Source organism: Mchenga conophoros, linkage group LG20, assembly GCF_057382185.1.
Source record: "Mchenga conophoros isolate Kocher_MC1m ecotype Shallow Benthic linkage group LG20, M_conophoros_male_GT1.1, whole genome shotgun sequence".
NCBI classification, from domain to species: Eukaryota; Metazoa; Chordata; class Actinopteri; order Cichliformes; family Cichlidae; genus Mchenga; species Mchenga conophoros.
Window position 1 is genome coordinate 7,829,060 of NC_140545.1, and position 26,556 is coordinate 7,855,615.

General features: G+C 37.4%; 1 protein-coding gene across 12 annotated transcripts in view; it reads left to right on the forward strand.

Annotated features, from left to right (window-relative positions):
* The window catches only part of cacna1db (calcium channel, voltage-dependent, L type, alpha 1D subunit, b), an 87,819-nt gene that overhangs the window by 31,192 nt on the left and 30,071 nt on the right, over window positions 1–26,556 (forward strand). For 3 of the 12 annotated variants that reach the window (XM_085261137.1, XM_085261141.1, XM_085261139.1), the window contains exons 4-23: window positions 2,574–2,713; window positions 3,359–3,501; window positions 7,688–7,840; window positions 9,144–9,340; window positions 12,027–12,130; window positions 12,484–12,653; window positions 16,138–16,212; window positions 18,371–18,458; window positions 18,639–18,665; window positions 18,977–19,137; window positions 19,215–19,440; window positions 20,387–20,594; window positions 20,810–20,930; window positions 21,025–21,139; window positions 21,252–21,312; window positions 21,419–21,479; window positions 22,072–22,216; window positions 22,354–22,483; window positions 24,224–24,283; window positions 26,054–26,160. In XM_085261137.1, coding sequence (XP_085117263.1) covers window positions 2,574–2,713; window positions 3,359–3,501; window positions 7,688–7,840; window positions 9,144–9,340; window positions 12,027–12,130; window positions 12,484–12,653; window positions 16,138–16,212; window positions 18,371–18,458; window positions 18,639–18,665; window positions 18,977–19,137; window positions 19,215–19,440; window positions 20,387–20,594; window positions 20,810–20,930; window positions 21,025–21,139; window positions 21,252–21,312; window positions 21,419–21,479; window positions 22,072–22,216; window positions 22,354–22,483; window positions 24,224–24,283; window positions 26,054–26,160 — 2,492 coding nt within the window. Of the gene's footprint in view, window positions 1–2,573; window positions 2,714–3,358; window positions 3,502–7,687; window positions 7,841–9,143; window positions 9,341–12,026; window positions 12,131–12,483; window positions 12,654–16,137; window positions 16,213–18,370; window positions 18,459–18,638; window positions 18,666–18,976; window positions 19,138–19,214; window positions 19,441–20,386; window positions 20,595–20,809; window positions 20,931–21,024; window positions 21,140–21,251; window positions 21,313–21,418; window positions 21,480–22,071; window positions 22,217–22,353; window positions 22,484–24,223; window positions 24,284–24,371; window positions 24,432–26,053; window positions 26,161–26,556 lie in introns of all 12 variants that reach the window. The other 9 variants (XM_085261138.1, XM_085261142.1, XM_085261143.1 and 6 more) reach the window with 6 other exon arrangements.

Consider the following 26,556-nt stretch of genomic DNA (forward strand, 5'->3'; position numbering starts at 1 on the left):
CAAATCCAGGATGTCTTTTGGAAGAATGAAGCATCCATCCTTCCTGCTGTTGTTACAGAGACTTTAGAATCAATGTCTGGGTGCACTGACGCTGGTGTGACGTGGCCGCTCGACAGCTTGCTATGTTTTGTTGTTTGTGCCTGTTATTTGTAGGCTTACTGTACATCTGTTTGCACAGTGATGCTCAGAGCTCCAGTGGCTGCCTGAAAAGAAAATACGTCTGTAATCTTAAGTAGACTGCATGGATAAATTGCATAATCACAGTTAATCTAAAGAGTCAATGCACTTAGAGCTAAAACTAAAAAAAAATAACACTATAGTAGCCTAGAGTGGCTGCTGATTAAGTGTTATTCTTTAAGCCACCATTGCCAGCGGCATTTAAAATTTTTCAGTGAAAGTGTTGGTCTGATTGACTTGCTGCTTTTCAGAAGCATGGTTTGAGTTTGTGTATCATTGCAGGTCTCTCTGCCCACTTGTGTGGGTGTGAAGTCTGAGTGTGCGTGCTGCTGATGTCGTCAGTCTCTTTCAGTAACCACGTATCTTTGCGCACGCTGTCCGAGTGCGCTCTGCGTGTCTGCGTCCTTTAAATCAACAACAGGAGTGCTTAACTTAATGGGCCTTAAAACCTGCCGACTCACTAACCTTTTGGTTCGTAAATAAGAGACAGAGAAAGGATGACAAGCGGAGAGAAAGCGAGAGAGAGAGAGAAAGTTGTGTGTGGGAGAGGCAGAAAGAGAGAGAAAGGGAGAGAGTGAGATACGTAGGAGAGAGAAATGTGTTTCTGTGTGAGAGAAAAAGAAAGTGGAGGTGAGAAAGTGAAATAATGTGTAAGCACAATAAATAGATGTGTGTGTGTATGTGGAAATATCCAAATTCTGGGACATATTTGCATTACCGGGCACATAGTTACCATGGAAACATGCTGATGATGCACCAGGACATACAGTATGACTTGAAGACTTTTCATCTTTTCTGTTTTTTGGCCTCAAAATATACGCACTGGCAGCATGTCTGCTGCTTAGTGGTCACCGCTTCGGTTTTTCTGCACCACTTTTGCCCGAGATGATGTGTCAGTCACACAGCGCCATTAATTTTGCGACGTCCTCATTTGGATTTTGTGTTGTTGGCTTTCAGTACATCTCTCCCTGAGCTGTGTTTATGAGGTTCACCTGAATGCAAATGAATGAAAGGGGGTCATTTCCACCCACAGTCACATCCTTCCATATAAAGCCGGTGTTACATCATATTTCACAATGCTGCTGCTGTATAAAATCTTGAGCTCTCAAAAGACATATTATGATTGTCTTTTCTGTTTTTTTCTTTTTTCTTTTGGTGCAAACATCATGTACTCATGAAAAACTCACAATTTTCTTTACTTTCAGAACCAGAGTCACAGTCCATTCTTGAACTAGAACACTTGTGCGATATGCTTATGGGTACCTGAACATTTCAGGACTGAGCCACATTTAACTTAAAACATCACTACTGGAAAGTTTGTTTCTGCTTGTTGTGTTATGTCTATTCTCAATGCATCATGATGTCTGCTCCTGCACTTGTGACACTACGGCAAATGCTGTTTCAGTTTTATTTTATATTGACACACTTGAAGCCTGAATCATGAAAATACGAATAAATCATCAGAATGAACACAGCGCACTATTGCAAGCCTTATATGTAGACTCTTTAGCAAACTTTTATTTTAAGGAATGATATGGTTCCTTAAGATCTAGATTTAAATTGTCACACCTCACAAACATGTGGACATGGGAGGAAGAGTGCATGTATAATGGGAAAAGGATGTTGAAGATGGAGCTGCCAGGCAGGAGGAAAAGAGAAAGATCACAGAAAGGATTTGTGGATGTAGTGAAGGAGGACATGCAGGGGATTGGTGTGCCAGAAGAGGATGCTAGGGTTAGACTGAAATTGAAGCAGATGATGTGCAGTGGTGACCCCTGTGGCAGCCTGAAGAAAAAGAAGAAGAAGAAGACATGTCTTACATGTGTATAGATATAAATACAAACAAAACTGGCGAGGCTGTCTTGGCTCATAAAGAGATATACACCATAAATACCACAGAGTTCACCGAGTTTGTATCAGTGAAAATTCATGCATTTTAAAGCGGTGTTTTCATGTCAATATTATAAGCTTATTATAGTAACTCAACTGATAATTGATCAGCGGATTATTAGAGAGATTTCTGTTTGATGACGTGCTTTATGTCCATGGATGAAATATTACCTTTTTTAATCTTGATTTCATCTGGCTGAATAGATTTAGGATTAATTTTTAAAGTACTTCTTCAGGGTTTTTTTTGTCTTTTTAGTCAGCATGTCCTCTAGCTCAGCACACGCAGGCTACATTTGTTGAATGTGCTAGGAGGGGGGGGTTGGGATTGAAAACATGGTCATTGACCGTTTGCCTTTTATTGATAACAGATACCTGGTGCGGCTGCAAGTCGTTGCACACGCCATTGTCCAACAAGGTCGCAAAGTTTAAATAAACATCTTTCATTGTTTTCCACCCCTCTCCTCTTTACACCTGTTTTCTTCCTTGTTTCTGTTCCCTCTATGCAGGAGACAGTAGAGTATGCCTTCCTCATCATTTTCACAATAGAGACATTTCTGAAGATTATTGCCTACGGTCTGGTGATGCACCAAAACTCCTACGTCAGAAACGGCTGGAACATGCTGGACTTTGTCATTGTCATTGTGGGGTGAGTTTACAGGTAGCACATAATGCAGGATATACGTACAAATACACATTTGCACACGCACACAATTCTTTTTACATAAGAAACCAATCATGCGCACATCTTCTACGCTCTCTTCCATGTACTTGAAAAAAGATGGTATAACACATATTTGTGCATTTGCGCAACTTAGCCCAACATCTGGCCTTCCGCTCTCTCAATCAAAAATGAATCATGACCTTTTAAATTCTGTCCTGTATCACTACAATAGTGATGTTTTGAGCACATGCACCAAAGTGCACACTCATACACGCACAAAGACACGAATATATGGCTTTGTATAGAGTGACGGTTTATCAGTAGACCACCTGGCTCCTGTGGGACTTCAATGTAAACTGTGATGAGGTGTGAAAAACTAAAGGTAAATATCCATAGACATATGTAAAGAGCACACACATAAACCATGCACACTTGCACAGGCAGGTGCTTGAACAGAGAGACAAGAACAAAGAGGACTCACGGCTTTGTTCATTGCTTTCTGACTCTTTTGCTTTTATCTTTTTCTGCTCTGTTTTCATCACATTGCCATTACTGCTTCTTCCCTTACATGCCTCTGCCTCACTTTCTCTATATTTTATCTCCCTCTCTCTCCCCCTCTCTCATCTCCAGGTTGTTCAGTGTGGTTCTGGAGATGATAACCAAAGATGCAGATTCTGGTGGTCAGTCTGGAGGCAAACCTGGAGGGTTTGACGTCAAGGCCCTCCGAGCCTTTCGCGTGCTACGACCCCTTCGCCTTGTCTCTGGAGTTCCCAGTGAGTAAACATAAAAATGTGGAATAAATGTACATGTTTTACGCCCTTAAGTCCAAACCAATTAATCTTCTCTTTATTTAAGCGCCCTATGAACTCACACAGGAGTTCTCAGCTAATTTCACAGTGACTGGGTTGAGATGAGTGTAGATAATGTATGCTTGGATGCACGTGATCCTGTCATGGCACTGAAACACACAATGGAAGTAGAAAAAACCCCAAAATCTCACAAAACACAATGGAAATATATTTGGGGAGAAAATAATGGGACTAAACAGCTGCTGAAATTACAGAAATCAAAACATGTGAAGGATTGCTCTGAGACACATTAAAAAGAAGCGGAGGATTCATCGGTGTAGTGAGGGACAGATAGATACGTGTTTGCTATTGGAACCAGATGTTCACACCCACATAGTCTTGAGAAATGGGTGTACCCAGCAAACATAAAATACTGTATCCTCAAAAGCTGGATTGGTGTCACTTGCACATAATTAAAACACTAAAGACACAACAGATCACATGTTGACATGAGTCATGGACTCTGAGTAAGGAAGGAAACATCTGGCTTGTTATTGGTGCACATTTCAAAAGCCAGCATCTGTGTGCACGGGACACTTTTGTGATACACACATTAATGCGTACCGGTTTTGGAGCAAAGTATGGTATGCAGATGAAAAACGCTGTGCACATATGGGATGTGAAGAGTATGGCACTATAGTAATGGAATCTACATAATAGGATACGGAGGCAAGCATGACCACGTCCCAACTTCCTACTGGCATAAAATTCAATGAAAAATTTAAAAAACAGTAGATTTGTTTGAACTATTTTCTCCTAAATGCATGACTACGGCGTGTTATTAGTCTAAATTATCATTAGGTGTGTTTAGTGAAAATGATCTGTTCTGAGTTAGCATGGTTCCACCTGCTCCAACTATTCATTTTATTCCACTTATCCAGTTTAGGGTCACAGTTGGGCTGGAGCCTATTCCAGCTGTTACAGGGCGAGAGGTGGGGTACACAGCTGACAGAGCCTCAGAGCCTTTCATGTGCTGTTAGCATAAGTTAGCGTTTGCACTAGGGACATTTTCTTATTTCTTATTATAAGACACCTTTAACACATCTTCTTTTGTGCTTACCTAGCTTTGTCATCCAGTCTTATGAGTAGCCCAATTTTTCAGTGATTTCAAAGTTGTGTTTTATTACAATATGGAACTTATTGAATTAGGGGACCATGTATTTCACATTAACATTGTGTTGATATTTTCAGCCTGTTATGTTTTATTCAACCCGGTGTTTTGTGTGAAAAACACTTCTTTGCTGTCCCCAGGTTCTCTCTGTTATGTTATTAGATTTCTATTCCAGCTCAGCTGAATTGTCTCTGCAAAGACAGTCACTATGGCAACCTTAAAACACCCAAGTAAAGGGTATTTCAAGCAGCTGGAGTGTTTCTGGTCATTTGTCCTTGAGGCAAAACAGCAGTTCTCATATGTTTTAAATGCATTTGAAGGTAATTAACTGGCTTTTATTAGTCAGCATGGCCAAATATCAACTACTCTATGTTTTTCTCTGCAAACAAAGGTGACAGGTAAACATGGGCAGGATGCAGTTGAGAAGTAGGACATGGTGACCCTGACCGAGTCTGTTGTTTCTGGTGTCGTTATCGCATCAGCATTTGTAATAACAAGCCGTTAGAACTGCTATCAGATAATTATTTAAAATTCATTCAGTAATATTTAAATGCTTGTTTTTGATATAAAGCGCCTTGAGGCGACTGTTGTTGTGATTTGGCGCTATATAAATGAAATTGAATTGAACTGATATTGAATTAAAAGTTTTTAGTCATTCAGGATGGCAGGGATTATGCAGGAATAAATAAAACATCCTTAAGGAGTTTCACTGGATGCTTGTTAAAGTTTTTATGTAAGCAAGCAAGCTACCCAAAAATGTGTGATTATGCACTGAGATGTTGTAATCTTGATAGTATTGTTAACAAGGAAAAAAGAGCCATAAAATGAATCACAACATGCAGGAACGAGGTTTCTTATAGTAGCTGTATGAAAAGCACAAGACTAGCAAAAAAAAAATAAAGATATGAAGATGAGCTGCAATCACAAAGTCAGTTACCCTACCATAGGTACTACATAGTACTTTGTAATATCACACAAATGATACATGTGTCTTTTGTCCTGTCTCCCTCCCCTCATGGCAGCAAACAGCTGCTCCTTCCTGAGACTGGTTCTGTTGGAGGGTTCTTCCTGTTAAATGGGAGCTTTTCCTTCCCACTGTCACCAAGTGCTTGCTCATAGGGGGGTCGTCTGATTGTTGAGCTTTTCTCTGAATTATTATAAGATTTTTATCTTACAATATAAAGGTGATATTAAGATGACTGTTGTTGTGATTTGGCTTTATATAAAATAAAAATGACTTGAACTGAAAATAAAAAGACCTTAAATTATATATTCTTTAGTCTTTATTTGGCTTATTGATCTCAATAATCCGCCTGTTTATGAAACAGCTCAAAACTTCTTTTAGTGGCCAAGGTAGGATGTGGGTAAAAGAATGATGGACTATTACAAAGTAGCAAGTGTATAAATTTTGATAAAGCACTATCTCACTGTCTCGCTAAGTGAAATATTCACTGTGTTGTATTAAACACTTTAAAATTAAATCACGGTGCTAGCAACAGTAAAGCAGCATGACCTGTGCTTTGACTTGCTAACTTTACTGTCTGCTATACCCACTCCAACCTTTTATTGACGTCCAGGCTGGGCCTACTGGAACATTTCTGTAGTCATTTCTGGAACTGTTATCACTAACTATTTAGTGAGGTTTTTGTTAGTTTGTGCTGTTGGGTTATTTGAGTATTGTATTCCTTCCACTGCCCTCCAAAGACACTTGACTGTTAGCAGTGCAAAGGTAGTTTACCAAAATAAAAATAAGATGGTTGGTTAAACATTAGCTCTTAGAAGTTTGTGTAGGTCCTATCATATTACCCAGTTTCTTTATCATTCATTATATACTTTTTTCCTTCAGTGTTTCTGTTTTCAGCACACATTTGACCTTAAATCAACACATGCCCTAATGTGTCTACATTCTTTGAGTTGCCATAGCAACGTAGCATTTGCTAGGTCTGTGGAAAAAAGTACCTCTGGGACAGATGAAGATGCATTGAGTTTCAGTTCTATACTGAAACTGAGTTTAACGTTTGTCTTGTCTTTGCAGTCTGATTTAGCTGGGATGTTTCAACCCGTTAGCTAGTAAAGCAGAGGATCTTTTGCTAGCTTTCATTCCTATCCACTGATATAATTAGACTTTTGTAAGAAATTGTGCATTTTTACAAATGTGTACATTTGCACTAATGTGAATACAGTGTTTGTGTGCAAGTTTCTGTATACCTATGTATTGTATAGCAAAACATACAGTAGGTTGCCTACGTGCCAGTTGCTAGCTAAACAAACTTTGACTGGAAAAGTGATTTTTTTTTTAAGCGTTTAGAGATTTTGTTCTGTAGCTGGTTATCAAAAAGAAATAAATGTAAACTCTTTTTATTAATCCAATAAAGTCTTGATGGTTAAATACAGTTCCACCTTCTTAATAAATTTGCAGGCTTTGTATTTTTTTGGACTGTTTGTCAAACAAAACGATCACTAACTTCATCTTTCATTATTTCTTGTATTTTATTTATTGAAAATGCCTTAATACTGAGAAAATACTATAAGACAAATTGATAATGAAAATAAAAGTTATTTGCAGCTCTCACATTTATGTCTGTTTATTTTATATTTCCAAGATAGATTCTTTTAAGAATATTTAGTGAATAATAGGAAGAGACTCATGTTCATTTAGATGCAATGTTGTGGTATCAGTACGGATTTCAGCTGATTACTTTTTACAGTACCTTTCAACATCAAATGCCATGATTTACCATGTAAAGGGTTACCATTAGTGTTTGTTGGAGTCGTATTCATTATTTACAGTCTAATTAGGCCTTAATATTTTGGTCCTTTGTTTGCTTTCTTGCATAATCATTGTTATCATGGGCATTATATGATTGATAATCATATCATGGCTTGGTTAAATGATTGGGTAAATAATTTGTGTTTTTGTCTTTTTGCATCTGTCCCAGTTCCCGCAGAGTAAAACTGATGCTTCTTCTGACTGACTTTAGCTTCTTTATATTTTTGCAGGTTTACAGGTGGTTTTAAATTCCATTATTAAAGCCATGGTTCCCTTGCTTCACATCGCTCTGCTGGTCCTCTTTGTCATTATTATCTATGCCATCATTGGCCTGGAGCTTTTTATTGGCAAAATGCATGCCACCTGTTACATGACAGAAACAGGTAAGGTATCTTCCTTTCTTGTCTGCTACTACACGTCTGCTTCACTTTCTACAGACACCTGTTAAAAGAGGGATTTGTACTCCATAATGTAATGTAAACAGGCATACACGTCACCTTAGAACAGACTCAGGATTCAATCCCTGTCCCTGAAAATGAATGGACACATGTACCTATGTGAATGGTGACAAGCCACTGAAAACAGGGCAGAACAGCAGATGGTGGATTAAATCCAGTGATTAAATGACTAATATCTAGCTATTATGTAAACATGCTTGACCTTTGCTTTACCATTACTCTTTGATGTCAGTGTATCAGAAAAAAAGGGACATGTTGATGGACATTAGCACATATGTACACAAAGACACATACATAAAACCACAGTTATAGTCTAAAATGGCTGACTGACGGGATTGAAGCAGCTTAAGTAACAGGGATTTGCTGCATTACGACAACTGTTATTGTGGCGTGTCACTCTCCCTCTCATACACCTTTCACGTAATCTCGCCTTCTTTCTCTCCCTTTCTTGCTTTCATCTGTTCTGTTTGCCTGGTGACTTCAGGAGAAGCACAGTAGGGTAAAGTCGAGAGGTCGCGACAGAGCAGGATTGAATCTCGCTTTAATCAAAGCCACTGTGTGTTCACCAGCCCTGAAAAATAGCATTTAGCATGTGTTTTTTTTTAGGTTTTTGGATAGGTCAGAGGGGCATGCATCCAAAAAAGGAAGAGGCCACATGTTTGAATTTGTGTGTGTAGAAGCACTGTGGTTATTTGATTAAAAAGGTGGAAAGTTTAACATGTGGGCTAATCTACAGTGAGTGAACTGTAAGCGTGGGGTGCTGGGGCAAACTGTAATTAATGTTAGTGTATAGCATAATTTTCTGCATTGCTCCTATGATGATGGAATAATGTCAGAATACTGAACAGTGAAATTTTAAAGTGTGACACAGAGGAATGCATGAATGGCTCTATGGATTCCTGATACCTATTTTATCATGGATATAGCTTAAACTTAACTTTATTATTATCTTTGCATGAAGTAATAATCCAATCATAATGTCAGAATCAAAGAAAATACAGTGATGGGGAACTCTTAAAAATAATGCTGGAGGAAAAAAACTCCACATTCTTGAAAATAGATAGATTATAACACACTAAGAATGAAGATGCAACATGAGATTTAAACTTGGACAAAGAACATACGTGAAATGATGTGACAAATAATTGAACAAGTTTTGCCTAGATGATCTAAAGTCGCTTTCATGTTGTTTCCATGTTGATTTACCTGTTTGTCTTTGTATCTCCAGGTGCCCTCGCAGAGGAAGAGCCGGCGCCATGTGCAATATCAGGGCATGGGCGTCATTGCCTTCTCAATGGTACAGTTTGCCGGGAGGGCTGGCAAGGCCCCAACAATGGCATCACCAACTTTGACAACTTTTTGTTTGCCATGCTCACTGTGTTCCAGTGCATCACCATGGAAGGCTGGACTGACGTTCTCTACTGGGTAAACCCAAATTTACAATGCTACTTGAAAATATAGTGCTGTGCAAAAGTCTTGAGCCACCCTGCATTTATTTATATGTTGTTTCCAGGGAGCCAGACTTTCTTGCAATTTATTAAGTGGTCTTGAGCAATAGTTCTCCAGGATTTCTCAAGGTGTAGGATGTTGACTTTGGATACTGGCTGCTTTTCCAGTCATTATTCAGTCCACTCTTTGTACCTGGCTATTTTCAGTAGAATGTTATTTGTGTTTTTTAAGCTACTTAATGCTGACCTATGAATCATTCAGACATAAATAAAGACACATAGCTTCCTGGAAGAACCAGTGTTGTGTTAACATATTTAGACAACTAAGAGCCAATTTTAAATCTTATCTTTAGGGACTTTGTTACTAGCAGCCTATTGGGAAAAATGGTTTGTTTAGATTAATATACAAAAATACCAAATATTAGACAGTTTGACAGGCATAGTATTTGGAAAACAACAAAATGATTCCCAAAGTGCTATTAGCTGAAAACCTGGCATACATTGGCATGGTGTGTCTTGGTGAAACTGAACCGATCAACAGTATCTGAAAGTCATGTTCTTAAGAACAGGAAACAATCCTGTCACAGGACCTGAGAGATGCATCTGGCCTTTCACTTGATCCATCTACTGTTCCATTACTTAAGAATGGGAAACTTATAGAAAAGGCTGAGGTAACCCAAGTTACACAAGAAGACTGAAAATCAGTAACATCTCTTATGAAGTGCAAAATAATCATCAATATGCACTGAGGAGGTCAGGAAAGAGTGTCTACAGCCATTTGTAAAACATGGTGGAGGCTCTGTTATGGTTTGTGGATCTTGTCGAAATTGATGGAATTTTCAAGACAGAAAACTACCATCGGAGTTTTATGCAGGATGCAATTGCATCTGGAAAGCGTGCGACTGGAACTGGATTTTTTTTGTTTTAGCATGATAGTGATCCCAAACACACTGCAAATTCAATACAAGCATATCTGGATAGGAAAACACTATCAGTCATGGATCCCCAAAGCCCAAACCTCAACATTACTGAAACAGTGTTGGATCATCTTGACAGAGAACAGAAAAAAACGACAGGCAACATCCAACAAAGAGCTCTAAATGTCCTTCAAGGAGCCTGGAGAGCTATTCCTGCACACTAGTGAAATATATTACAAGAAAGCTGCCTAAGAGAGGTCAGGCGGCGTTGAAGAATAAAGATACCAAATACTGATTTCCAACTTTGTTAGAATTCCACAAACTCTATTTGTGCCTTATATCCTGTATTTCTCAAAGTTTGCACATGTTTGAAGAAAATGCTGGCTCAGGAGATTTACACAGCACTGTATGTATAATATTAAAGTAATAATAAGTGTAATAGGATTATGCATGGTTTTTTTTAAACAAAGTTAATGTCATTTAAATTCCTTAAAAAAAGGAAAGTTGTTTTTTATAGCTCCTAACAAAAAAAGGGGATTCGCATGACAAACTATTGTTATATAGACAATGGAGCTATTGCTTAACAATGGAACATTAGTTACAAATGTGACCAAAGCAGTAAGACACCATTCAGAACCATGATTTTTCATGCAGGTTTGACCCCAGCAACACTTTTCCAAGCAAACTCATTTAAGCCTTTGTTTTTTTTCTCTCTGTTTTGCAAATCCATGCTTTATGTGATTTTTTTTGTTGTTGTTGTTATTTTCTAAAAAAGTTTTCACAGCTAGAGTGTGCAACCCATTTTTAAAGGCTAACCTGAAACCCCCGGCTTCATATTAACACAAATCACCAACAGCTTTTAATTAGCCAAAATACTCAGCACTGATGATGAGTTTTCCTCACAATACACCCACGCCCTTTTATTGATGGAGACCCTCATCTATGAAATAATGAACCTCTTCACCTCCTTCTCGTTCGTCTTCTCAGACTCTCTCTCTCTGTCCCACACACTTTCATGCATGTATGTGTTACCATGGCAATCCCATGCTAATACTGCTGTTAAAGTGGTGGAAGGAAGGAGATTCAGCAAACCTAAAAGATGGAAAAAGAGATCATGGCAGGATAGATACGCAGATGTATAAATTAAAACTGACCTTGAGCCTTTCGTACTGATATAAGCCAAGTATAAATTTTTCTTCGGGGTGGGCGGTTCTGCGGCTGGAGGCAGGCACATCAGTGGGATTTTTTTCTTTAACGGGAAAATGACTATCAAAATAGAAGTGTAAACTGTAAACATTTACACTGACTGAGCAAAGAAAAGTGCCTACTGTGATGAGAGCTGTGTGAAATGTGATTATGAAAAAAGGGCAAACTTTTAGGTCCTGGTGTTGCCAGCAGCTCAGCTAAGAGGCACGTTGGATTTAGTACGGTCATTTGGCACAGCCTCATTACTAACACTAATACAAGTACTCACTGTCATTCATAACTGACCCAGTTGTCTCTCACGTGGTTCCCTCTAGTGGTCACCCGTCCTGCTGCAGTTTTAGCTGCCGTTGAGTGACAAACCTCTTTCCTGCTCAAGGGATACTGTGGGCTTTGCACCTCCATGAGTTAATGATTTTTTTAAAATTAGAATTCAGTTTTTATTTCGAATAATTTAATCTATGTAAGCTGTAAGAATAACATTGCCATGTCTGAATTTAGAGTTAATTCAGTTAAATGTTCCTATTATCTCTTTCTGTGTAGATGAATGATGCAATGGGCTTTGAGCTGCCGTGGGTCTACTTTGTCAGCCTCGTCATCTTTGGATCCTTCTTTGTTCTTAACCTGGTTTTGGGTGTGCTGAGTGGGTATGTTTCATGTTTCTGTTTTGAATTGTTGTTTTAATAAAATGCCCTGTTGTGGGTGCTGAGAGTCTACTTGAAAGGAACATGCAATTTACAGTATGCGTGTAATATATCTATAAAACATATTCATAGATGGGGTATTTTGCTCATTTTGGTAATAATATAAAAATGTGATGCTGCGTGTGAATTCCACAAATAAGTTTAACCCTGCACATTTAACAAATGATAAGAAATTGTTTGTTGAGGTTATTAAGTTATCAGTTTTAGTGCAGCCTTAGTTTTAAGACTGCAGAGCGCTGCCATTCTGTACAGTGTTACGGTGACCCACGTTTGACATTATGCTTTCCCCTCTATAGAGAGTTCTCCAAAGAGCGAGAAAAGGCCAAGGCTCGAGGTGATTTCCAGAAGCTGCGTGAGAAGCAGCAGTTAGAAGAAGACCTGAAGGGCTACTTGGACTGGATCACCCAGGCAGAGGACATCGACCCTGAGAACGAGGAGGAGGGAGATGAGGAGGGCAAGCGTAACCGTGAGTTACCTGGATTTAATGTTTTTTTTTCTCTACTCTTGTCCAGCACTCTTGTCCAGCAGGCAAACAAAGAATGCAAACAGAACTGTGACTTACAAAGCCTTAACTTCTTCTGCCCTGAGATAATGCTGCACATTTCTTTGCCACTAAAACTGTTACAAGAGGAAGGAGAGACAGTCAATCTGTTATGCATCTAACTGGCAGTTCTCATGATCCTTTGCTTACTTTGACTTGAATGCGGCTCATTGTGGGAACATGACGTTGTTTTGAGACAGCTGCTTCCTTGCAATAATTTTTGACTTGGCATTTGATTAGTACAGTAAGTGAGGGGTGACTGCTTCTGTTTATTTGTGTTGACAAGGAGCACAAGGACTGAATTAGAATGAGGAAGCTCAGGCAGGGATTGCTTGAAGCATCTAAGATTTCACTAAAAATTGTATGATAATGCACCGAATGCGATCTAATACATGAATGTAAATCTTTTGTGAGTTCCTACATTTCTGCAAACATACTGTATGACCTACAACAATGACTCCTGAAGCCCCTGGTGGGCCACAAAGGTACTGCAAGTAGGCCTCAGTAATAACAGAAATTGATTAGTTTGAATACTCACAGGTTTGTACAGTTAAATTTTTATATACATGTATTTTTTTATATAAAAAATGAATTTAATTTGGTAATAGGAGATAGCTAGTTTGTGATATTACAAATTTTTCTGACACAAATTAATCAATCTAGATAAGGTTGTTTATGTTTTTTGAACACAAATTTAAAGGAACTATATCGCTTTCTCTTGTGTTTTGATTAGATTTAAGATGGATGGGCCCGTTGGGATTTTCTGGTTCTTAAGTGGGCGGCAGCAGTCCTGACTTTGGGGATGGCTGACTTACAACATGATCATGACAAGAAAGCCTAGTGTAACAAATGTGGGAAGATCAGTGTTTTCAGCTGCTCTCAGTCATTCATAGCACAGCAGAGAATGATTAAGCTATGACAGCCTCATAATTCCTTTAAGAAAATTAGAATAAAAAAACTTTGCTTTCAAATAGAAATGTGTCCTGCAACAATACGCTTCTTAACATCCACCTCCACCTCTGACACAGTTAAATACCTACATTTTTGCCTTTGTGTACGCAGTACGAATATCTCAGCCAGACATATTATGTGCCTTATAACCGCTGAATATTATCTTCCACATAATTAGTGTTAAATCACTACAGCAGTGAATCACAGCCTCTGAATTACCACCTACTTTTCAGATACGTTCACTTATAACAGTTTTGACCATTCATGGGTCTCTCCAGCCGGTCAGAGTAAACACCAGCGTTAGTTTAATCCATAACAAATGTAATGGAATCCTTATTACATGGACGTAATGCTTATATTAGCGTTCACTTAATCCTCACATTTATATACAACTGGTGGTATAAACACCCATCTTTGGCATGCTGGAGGATTTTATCTATGAAATCATAACCACTGTAGCAGTGCAGTTTGTGTGCTGCACTACACTTTCACACATGCGTGTCGTGAAATTAAATCTCTAGAATTTTCTTTGATGTGTCTTCAGATTTTCACAGCGCTGCACGTTCAATACCATGGCAAAAGCTGTGTGTTTTTCTTTGCTGTATTTCAATGTTTATATGGGTTGTAAATAAAAATGCATACTGTATTTTACTTTTATCTGGATTCCAAAAACTTAACTATTTCAGCTAATGTGATCTAACGCAACATATTGTGGATGGACTGTAACCATAATGTAATTCAGCTCCACGTTTGCCGTAATAAACAAGATTTTAACGTTGCTGGTTAGATTTGGTTACATTTGTAGACAATGTTACTTGGTTGCAGTAGCAATGACACAGAAAAAATACTGACAAGTAGTAACAAAAATATATTTTTCATTACAGGCACGCCCTGGAAAAATATTTAGCTGTAAGTTTTTCAGATTCAGAAAAAGCAGGAGTATCTGCGTAATTCTTAGATTTTAATAAAGAAGGCAAACAAAAAACAGGCAAACTTGATTTGCAGATTGACATTTGTATTCATGTGTATTTAGGCACTGTGACTGGTGGAGAAGCCAGTATGAACAACTTGAACAGTTAGTTCTGGTTTCTGACATTTGCTGTATATGGAATAAGTCGAATGAGCCATTAAATAATCTAATAGTCCAAAGTTGATGAACAGGAGAAATTTGGGCTTTTTTTTTTTACATATGACATAGCATCCTGCCATCAGAGAGAGATGAATTTCCTTAGTTGTTTGCTCTACCTTAAACATTTACCTTTTTTGTGTGTTTATTTAATCATAGTATTTCTAATGTCTGGTATGAAAATTGGATGGCGCAGCGGCTCCGTGATTCTATTAACTGACAGTAGGAAGGCCATTTAAAATTATGTGTTGAATTCAGGGTTTTTCTTTTGTTATTTTGCAACAAATGTTGGGACTGAAGCTTGTGTCATTAGTAATTATACCATAATCCATCTGGATGTGCAGGGAAAAAATGTGGGCGTAACTGACATGAAAATACATCTGACCCGAGTTATAGCTAGACTGCCTCGTAACCATTCACAGAGCAGTCAGTGCGAATGTACCTGTCAGTTTTTATGTTCACCAGTAGTTGCCTTGCTTTTAGCCCTGCTGTCGATGTTATAGATGACGACGGACTAACTTTACTTCCTTGCAGTGTGTGTGCGCCTTCTAAAAACTGTCTGTAGACTGCTGTTAATACCTGTTTCACCCTTCTCTTCCCTTCGTTTCTTTACATCATTTTCTCTCTTTACCCACAATTGTTCTCTTCTCTGCTTTCTTCTACTCTTTTCCAAAGTCGTGTTTAATGTTGATTGTTTCTAGTGTTACAGTGTATTATATAGTTACTCTGTCCAGAATTTACAGAGCTAATGTTACAGCATGCAGTCTAACAGATAGTTGATTTTTATTGCTTTGTTTAATTTGTTTTTGCTTCATGTACTCAGCGGGACACTTTATAGTCATGGACAATCTTATGATGACACATTTAAAAAACGAATGTCCTTGACTGTCTTATTTATTTGCTGATATTAATACTAATACAAGTACATAATTTATGAGCTGATATATATCATAATTATGCCTTTATGTTCATCATGTTGTCTCTCTAAATGGTCTGATGTCTTCAAATCTACAAATTACTGTGAATTCCTCCTTATTTGGTCTTTTTACTCCTTACTGCCAGTCACTTTTGCCCAAGGAGCAATGATGAATTAATTATTACACACACAATTCATGCATAAATAAATGTAGTTAGTGTATTATTATTAGTAGTTAATCCACTAAATATAATTCAAGAATGTCCTGTATACTTTTCTGGACACGGTAGCTGTGCCAGTAGCTTGTATTGCAGCTGTCTCTTGCTGTACGTTCCTCTCTCTCTTGTTGTGCTGTGTACTGACTCACTGCTTCCTCTGCTGTCTGGCTGTATGATCTGCATGTTGATAACACCAAGGGGTCACGCTGGCTGACCTTACTGAGAAGAAGAAAGGAAAGTTTGGCTGGTTCACTCAGTCCACAGAGACACAGGGTAAATGTGTGTGCGCGCGAGTGTCTGAAAGTCTGAATTTCCCCACACATCTTCACCAGGACGGTTCATCACCTGCATGTGCTTTGCTTATGCTTTGTGTGTGCTCTCGTATTTAAACACCCTTTCCTTTATTAGTCTGTTTCTGATCCTTACCATCTTCAACGCATACATGTTATTCTATTACTGCACTGGCATAACAGGACAGTCCAACTTCCAGTAAAATGCTTTAAAGATTTTGAATTTTACACCACATGAAAGGAAGGGAAAAAGAAAATGGAGTTTGACCCGTTTAGAGCAGTTTAGAGAAAAATTATATATTTTTATTTAACTGAAGAATTAGTAACACTGATATTCCTAATACCACCCACACACCACATTGAACATTGTTTTACATACATATGTGTGTGGGCGCATGTGAATGTAAGCCTAATTCACAATGCATACTTTAGTAAGTATAAAACCATCAAGATAACAACAATAAGCCTCACTTAAAATGATAAATATCCTGTGAAACTCTAAAAATATATGGCATTGCAAATAAATAATTTTATTAGTATATGCACCAACAAGCCTTAACTTTAAAATATATAACATAATTGAAAATGAGCTCCCTTAAAGTACTTAAAATGTAAATGTTGGCATTTTGTTGCCCAAAAATGTACTTACATGTATAATATGCGAGTGTTAAATGTCAGCAAAATTTATTTAGCTCATATTTACTGTATTGCCATGTAAGTATAGGGTATATTTATCTAATATTAATGTTGTTAGTTAATATTATAACTAGATTTTCAGTATTTTGGGTCAGAAGAAAAATACCTTAGCTACAAAATTATTAAAATTTAGTTCTAATCAACATCACCTATATGTTGTAAAATAAATTGTAAATTGAAGTTTTGTAAATAGTTATTTTAATGTTTACCATGAAAGTAAAACTGCAAAAAAATATACTTGTATATATTATAATGAGTAATAAATTAGTTATTACTCATTATTATTGTTAATAGTTATTTTTATTTTAATAGATTTAAGTGTATTTTTCTACAAAATAACTTTATTGTAATACATTGCTTATGTTATAATAGGTGATAAGAGAATCTAATTATTACTTTGATTTATTTACAAAGAATTATAGACATTAGTTTAAACTTTCCAATAACCATTAAGATATAACAGTTATCTAACAACACAGATAATTATCATACGCAACTGTAGAAACCAATTATTAGCACATTAGTGTACATTATGAATTATAATTTAATCTCTTAATAAACAATAACTTACCATTTTTTAATGATGACTGAGGGAAAACATAGAATTTTATCTAGGACTGCCACATGGTTTTCTCATCATCATTATCATAATAATGGCATCTTCATCATCATCATCATCATCATCATCATATTGAGTCACGTTTTCAATTGCAACTATATTTTGTGCATGTACAGTAAATGTGAATTCTAATGTGTATACGCATGACATACCTGGACAAGAATAATTGATGCATTTGACTGCAGTGTTCATCTGAACACTGCAGTCAATGGTATTTCAAACCTCACCATGGAAAATGGATTTCCAGTTCCAGTCCAATAAATAATAATCTATCAAATTTAGTTTGACTCTGGACTGGCAGCATGTATTCACTGTTACTAGATCTGTGCAAAAACCTTGAGCTTCATCTTTTTGCAGTGCTCACAAGCATTACAGCTGGTTTCACACTGTGAAACTCCAACATCCAGGGGTCAAACTTTGTCAGGCAGTCACTCCAGCATTTTTATCTGACACTTGCAGATTTTGCTGTTTCATTTAAAAAAAAAATTTCTGGTGGTTTGGCTTGGCCTTCCTAATAAAAAAAAGAGATCAATGGAGTCCATGTTAAATAATCACAAGCTGAAATCTGAACTCAAGATTATAATCTATTGTTTTACTGTAACGACTGATTAGAGTGTTTATTTGGGCTTTGTTTGTTCAGATTTTAAAATAAGTCACATTTATTTTGAAGGATATTTTATCACTCGAGAACCAAGCCAAATCAAAAATGCATGGATATCAATAAGAGAATCAGTCATAACATAACAGAAAGCCTGTGTAATAAACTTTTTCCATTAACGTGTCTTTACGTGTGTGTATTTGTATGTGTGTGTGTGCGACATGACAGCGAGCATACCCACAAGTGAGACAGAATCAGTGACCACAGACAATCACAACGGAGAGGAAGACAAATCACCATGCTGTGGTCCACTGTGGTGAGTGCTGTATATGTTACTCAACACATTACACGTTTCACTCTAAAATTTTATTGACAGCTTAGGCTGTCTGGTAATTGACAGTCAGTAATATTAAAACTCGTTTGATTGGATTGCAGAGTGCACATTTGAACATTCTGTTACATTTAATTAAAAGTTGCTTCTTTTTATTCTCCCCAGTCAAAAAATTACTAAATCAAAGTGCAGGTTGGTACCCCGTTGTGGTGCTGCATGGTAGCTTTGTTCATCATTTACTGGACTTGTCTCATCTTGCATGGTTGATTATGGCATCATGTTTTAATTGTTCAGACCGCTGATGTTATCATCTGTGGTTTTTTCCCCCTAAATGTAATCATTGTGTTTATGCACCTGAAACCTACCCTCTTTTCCTCCTAATCAACCTTTTCCCCTTTGGAATCATAATGAAGTTGCTTTTATTGTATTTCACCAATCAAATAATCCAATAAATAGCAATACAAAAAGCAAAAACCTAAACATGTGACACTCATCGCCTACAGCCGTCAGTGGCGTCGATGGAACCGTTTCTGCCGCAGGAAGTGTCGCGCAGCTGTGAAATCGGTGACCTTTTATTGGCTCGTCATCATCTTGGTGTTCCTCAACACTCTTACTATCTCGTCTGAGCACTACAACCAGCCAGACTGGCTGACTGAAGTACAGGGTATGTGCTTTGCTCTGTTTGTTCCACGCTATCCTAAAACGTGCATTTAGACGTTTTTATCCCGCTTTTTTCTCCAGATGTTGCCAACAAAGTTCTTCTGGCCTTGTTCACCTTGGAGATGCTGGTGAAAATGTACAGCTTGGGATTGCAGGCCTACTTTGTATCCCTGTTTAACCGCTTTGACTGTTTCGTGGTGTGTGGCGGCATCGTAGAGACCATCCTGGTGGAGTTAGCGATCATGTCTCCTTTGGGTATCTCTGTATTGCGCTGCGTACGCCTCCTTCGAATCTTCAAAGTCACACGGTGAGCAATTCCCGCACTAATACTACTACTGACAATGACAATAATATTAATAATACTAATGTTTATATAGCACCTTTATTAACAAGGTTTGTGCTGAACTGAACATAAGTCAAAGAAAAAAATAAAATAAAAGTCAAATTTAAAAAAGTCACACAAAAGATGAGAATTCAAAAGTGCATGAGGTCTATGAAATGTCCCCTAATTACATTTAAAAACATAACATTTAAATATATTATAATATATTCATATATAGGTTCCAGCGCCCCAGCGACCCTGAAAAATATAGGCAGAAGAGAATGGATACATGGATGAATAATAATCTATTTAATACAGGCATCAGACCAGCAAACCTCCACTGGCACAGCCTGTTACAGACATGACCAGTAATCCATCAATGGGAATGTCTGAGATTTCTATTTAACACAGAGCAAAGACAAAACTATTAAATCTTAAAAAAAAACAAAACAACAGAAAGTCATGTGATCTCTGGACGTAAGATGTTTAAAACCCCGTCTTTTGATTCAAATATGGGGTTTTAAAATTTGTTTTTATATAATTTTTCATTTGGAGTGCATTGTAGTTTTTTTAAATTCCGTTTTCAGACTTATACACGTGAGCTTAGAGTGCAACTAACGTAAGCAACATTTAATCTCTCACTGACAGAAAAAAAGCCTTTTATTTTGTATAAAATGTATCACTTGTATGAAGCTCAGAAAATAAGGAAGTGCTTTCTCCCCGATTATTGCCAAAAGTGATCTGTTACATGAGAACACGTGAAAGATCTCGCTGTAAATCTTTCACATAAGGCTGATGACACTTATTTCAAACAAACCGAAGGATTCAGGCATCTGTGAGCATATTAACTGAGTACAGCATGTCTGATACCAGCTGGCTAAGTTGAGCGTATTGACAAGACATAATCCCTTATTGTTTGTTTCTTCCTCAGTCACTGGGCATCTCTCAGTAACCTGGTGGCCTCTCTCCTCAACTCCATGAAGTCCATCGCATCCCTGTTGCTGCTGCTTTTCCTCTTTATCATTATCTTTTCCCTGCTTGGCATGCAGCTTTTTGGGGGAAAGTTTAACTTTGATGAAACTGTGACTAAAAGAAGCACTTTCGATAACTTCCCCCAGGCCCTTCTCACTGTTTTCCAGGTATCTGTTTGATTTCATTGTTTCATTCAAAATTAAAGCTCGCTGTGAGCTAATTCAATGCTAATCTGTCAAAGCGTCTGTTTGTTGAGGTGCGATTTGCAAAAATCACAACATCCAATCTAAGTGTCTGCAGTAAGACAATAAATACAGTTTAAATTATTGTCTGGGCAAACAGAATAATTTTGGCGTCCTCTGCTCTACATTGTGTTCACCAGATCTTGACAGGAGAAGACTGGAACACAGTAATGTATGATGGCATCATGGCATACGGTGGTCCTGCCTCCTCTGGAATGGTCGTCTGCATTTACTTCATCATCCTCTTCATTTGTGGAAACTGTATCCTACTGCCTGCGAAGTGTGCACACATCCGTGTGAAAAAGTTGTTTTTAATCGGGGTGTTTAGTGTTTTCTCTCTAACTCAAATGATCAGACATCCTGCTAAATGTTTTCTTGGCCATCGCCGTTGACAACCTGGCAGATGCAGAGAGCCTCAACACAGCGCAGAAAGAGGAGGAAGAGGCAAAGAAGAGGAAGAATAGTGCCAGGTGAAGCTGTTTAATATTTTATATTTGAAGGTCTAGTGTTGAAGTCTTTTGTCACAGTCACTTAAAAAAAAAAAAGCGTTGTAAATCAGACCTTTTCATCTGTGCCCAACAGGGATGCAAGCGCTGATAAGAAGAGATGTGACATAGCAGAAAGCAAAGATGGCGAGACCAAGGTAAAAAAAAATCAGGATTTACATTATATTATCAAACTGCAGACATGCATATGTTAAATGGCAGCACTGAGTTTATTAAAATCTCTCTTAAACCTGAATGATGAAGGTGCCGCTGGAGGGCTTGCAAGAGGAAAACAAAGAGTTGTATCCTTCCAGTGAGTCTCCAGGTAAACTGACTTGTTTTAACTGAGCAATACACATACAGTATACACACACACACACACACACACACATATATATATATATATATATATATATATATATATATATATATATATATATATATATATATATATATATATATATATATACACATACATACATCGTACACACATAGACACAGACACTGTGAGCACTTTGAAGTCAAACACAACACAGCAGTTAGTGGAAGGGTGATTTGTTGATCAAATCAATTAAATAAACACTGTATTTTTGTACATATATTATTGTGCAGTAGATATATTACATGTTGAATGCCGGATTTTGAATCTTCAGTTCATAAGTGTATCTTCTGTATGCTGGGATTTACAGTTAAAAATAATCTTGTATGTGAATTTTAAGTGATCTTTTAACTGAAATTCTTCATAAGGCATGGCAATAAATTGTATATTCAATGAAAAAATAGCAAAATGCGTAAAAATTAAAAGAAACGTTTAAAAATTTGACTAAAACAAAACTTTGGCACCCATGTAAATTTGACATGCTTTGAGGATTTTCATGCTAGGATCATATCAGAAGGACTGTTTTAATATTTTCCAGTGTGTGATGATGGTACCGACAATGACGAGCTCCCAGAAGTCCCATCTGGGCCTCGGCCTCAGCGACTTTCTGAACTCACCATCAAAGAAAAGATTCCACCCATCCCCGAAGGCAGCGCCTTCTTCATTTTCAGCAGCACAAATCCGTGAGCCTCGTATATCAGACATATCAACACATAGGAGCATTAACCAGTCTAACTGCTCAGTGTGACAGATGTATTTGTAGACACTAAAAGAGTTCAAGCAGTCCCTCTCTTTACTGCTTTCTACTCTCTTTTTGTAGGTTTCGTGTATTCTGCCATAAGCTGATCAACCATCAGATCTTCACCAACCTCATCCTGGTCTTCATCATGCTCAGCTCTGTCTCACTGGCTGCCGAAGACCCCATCCGCAACTTCTCTGCTCGCAATATCGTATGTAAACAACCAATGAGTCTGGAAACTGTTTCACTTTTTTTACACGTCACAGTCGGAGTTCAGCTGTAATTTTGTAAATTATGTATTACCACATTTCATTTACTACGTTCCATTTTAATCTCCTGGTGTTGAAAATGTGCATTAAACACCCATCATTAAAGTTATAAGTAAAACGCATATTTTAACAAATCTAAAATTTTCCTTAAAAAATAACAAGTGACATATGAAATGACTGATTTGGCAATAACAGATTTTACAACTACTGCTATTTATTATTATGTTATTATGTTATTTAACCTTGTCTGTTTCTCACACAATTCATAAGATATTCTTAAAAGATAATTCAAAATGTCTTAAATTTGAGGAATTTTTGGCTCTGAAATTAAATGCAGTTGGGTAAAAAATAAAGTTTTTAGAGGACTCTTGTTTACCTGAAAAACTAAGTACAGCCTTACTGCTTACATAGGAATTAAGAGGGTAAGTAGCAGCAAGATGCTGCTAATCAAATGCACTTGATTAACTGTACATTAGCAAGTGTGAGCGCCTCTATAAAAGCAGAAGTTTTCTGGTCTGAAGCAATCAAATGTGTCTAAACACAATCCCATAGTCTTGCCAGGGGTGAACGTTTCAGCAGATTCTCCCTAAATTCAAACTGAGCATGCTCAGAGAAACTACACAAAATCTCTACAGGCCTCAGGTAGCATGTTAAATGTTAAAGTTCATGACAGCACAATTAGAAAAAGACTGAACAGGTACGGCTTATTTGGAAAGGTTACCAGGAGAAAACTTTTCTGAAAAGAACCTGGCAACACAGCTTTGGTTTGCAAAGCTCCATCTGAACAAACCACAAGATTTCTGGAACACTCTATTCTAGAGTCAAATGTGACATATGTCAGCTAAAGCTTTGTCGAGACTGGGTCATGCAGCAGGACAGCGATCCAAGCACAGCAGCAGATCTGTAACAGAATGCCTGCAAAAGAAGCGAATCAAAGTGCCGTGATGACCCAAAGTCCAGGCCTCATTTTAATTTAAATGTTGTGCCGGGACCTTAAGACAGCTGTGCATAAAACCTCAAGAAACTGGAGCAGTGATGTAGTGATGTAGAGCAGAACAAAATTATTCCTCATGGTGATGTGACAGACTGATAATCCAGTCATACAGGAAGCAGTTACTTCAAGTTATTGCAGTAAAGGTGGTTCAACAAGTTACTGAATGAAAGTGTGTACTTAGTTTTTCAGAGGTCTGCATGGAGTCCCATCAAAAATTTATTTTCCACATGATTGTATCATCGTGTTAAACTGCCCACGAGCTGTGATTACATACAGTGCAGACTTTAGAAGCAGATAGTTCAGCAGGCTTCCCTTTGTGTCTGCAGCTACAGCATGTCACTGTAAGGAGTTTTAAATAGTCTGTTTGTGTTCACTCTGTACCAGTGCTGATTGCACTGGCACAACATGGCTTCTTCCAACACTAAAAAGAGACAATGGCCCAGCTTTGTTTGCATTCAGAATTTCAGAGAAGGAACATCACCGTTTCTTAACAAACAAGAATTTATTTGAGACTACGCACTAACGAGTGATTGGTCAGTTAAAGTATAACCTACTTAGTGCTTGGCTACACTAGTATCTGTTTCATCTGTGTTTAAACTTTGCAGTATTTACAGCTAAAAGTATTTAATAAATCTCTCACTGTGCTGTTGTCTTGGAATGACTTGAACTTGTGCATTGCCTTTTTCAGATACTTGGTTATTTTGACTATGCTTTCACCGCAATCTTTACTGTTGAGATCCTGTTGAAGGTAAATGTCCTTTGCGTGCTGTGTTGTGCTGTGCTGAGTAGAGCTGTAGTAACCCTGCGCGCTTATGTCACTCTGATTGCTTCCTCAGATCCTAGGCTATGCAGACTATGTCTTCACTAGTATGTTTACATTTGAGATCTTTATTAAGGTAAACAATTCAAACCGTTGCGTTTGCTCAGCAACAACCCACCACTTCCAAGCTTGCTGCACACATTCTTCCTCTCGTCATTTTTGTCTCTAAAGTCTGGTCAGAATGGCCGCCTGCTTGTCTTGTTCTCACAGCGCCGACATGTCAACGTGGAGCTCGTGCCTTTTCGTCAGAAATTTTTTTTGTCTGTCAGTCACTTTTCCATCACGGCCTACTTCCCCCTTTTAACCCTCGACAAGTTCATGGACCTTTGGCTCTCCAGAATACGACCGCTTGTATGGCTTTTCCCTAAAATTATGTTTTTACCATTTTTTTCTTTGATGACAAAAATGTATACTTTATTCATAGTTTTACAAAGGGATTGTTTTTAAAAGCACATCAGCAGATTAAAAAAAAGCAGTAAACATTAGAGTCCCGTGTTTTAAACAATTCATATCGTTTTATGTTTAATTACAATAACTAACAAAAATCCACCCAACGGGCAGTTTTTGCCAAGCCTGCAGCACTTTTCGCTTTGCTCACTTATGGGACAGACCTTATGTTATTTTATTTTGTTTTTCTGAATATCTTCGTTATACCACTGTACATAGTGAAATGACAAAAACTTGGTTAATTATTAAAACTTAACAGCAGAATGATGTATGTATGCATGTAACTAATACATATAACTATACATGTAATACATGTAAGTAATACATATACATATATATATATATATGTATATATATACATATATATATATATATGTATATGTGTGTGTATGTATGTATGTATTTATGTATTCTTCTTTTCCTTCTTCTCCTTTGCAAGCTACATAGAAACCCTGTCAGTTTTAAAGCTAACCTGTACATGTTTAACCTGAAAATGTAAACGTGACATGATTATTGATTTTTTTGGTCAATAATCTCAGTTTCAATTCACATCATAGGTGTGGATATAAATTTGCCCCGTGATCACTAAACCTCAAACTCCTGCCTCCATAGTACTTCCTTTATATTTTAAATGAATATGTATATCTACATAATGCAACACCCTAAAAACATTTTCAATTTTAAATAGAGCTTTACATCAAAATTAGCACTCTGCAATCAGAGTGGTAAGGGTTGCACAATTCTGATTGTCGTTAAAAATGTCCTCGCTTTTACTGGAGTGAATTGCTGTTTGTTCAGGTATATGTCTGTGATATTTAAGGACCTAATTTCAGAACTCTTCATTCAGTATTTAGAGGTGACTCAAACAAAACTCTGTCACATATACAGATACGCAGACCATTAAGTTACTTACATGGGACGTACTGAGAATGTAATATAATAGATTGATGTATCTATATGTACTGTATATACCATCAATGTGTGTGTGCACGCGGTACTGCACATAAATGCATCCCTGACGTTTCTCATTTCAAATATGTTTTAAATATTGATTGAAACTTTTTCCTGTTAATTTAACTTACCAAGCTTGAGTGCTTTTGTTAATCCTTAGAATATAACAGAATATAACAGTTAGAATATAACAGATCATCTATAGCAAACAGTTATTATGCATTTTGAGTCATATTGCTGCCTTGATTGAACCTCCTCCTTGATTGATGGCTAATCAACATGGTTCTCTCCTTTGTCCAGATGACAGCATTTGGAGCATTCCTTCATAAAGGGGCGTTCTGTAGAAACTACTTTAACCTATTAGACCTGCTGGTCGTTGGTGTGTCTCTGGTGTCTTTTGGCATTCAGTAAGTGTGATTGTCATCAAAAATTGAGCAACTATGTTCAGATGATTAGTTAAAAACTACCGTTTTCACACATGTACTACATTTCCCTGAACCTTTCTAGACATTACCCAGCACAGCCATATGTGAAAATGGAAATGTGTGACTCAGTCAGAATGGACATTAAATGGTCTTTATCCTGCCATCACCCTAGTAGAAAGTCAGTGTAATATCCAATGTGAGAAAAGTGCGCGTAACTCACCAGTGAATTTATAGAATAAGTAGACTTCATGCCTCTTTTGTGTTTCAGCCGCACTCATGAATCCCTAAACATTACTTAAACTAAATCAGTAGTAGCTACTTAGGGTAATGGCCTAATTCAACTGAAAATTCTGAAGAAGTCATAAGTAAAAACAACTG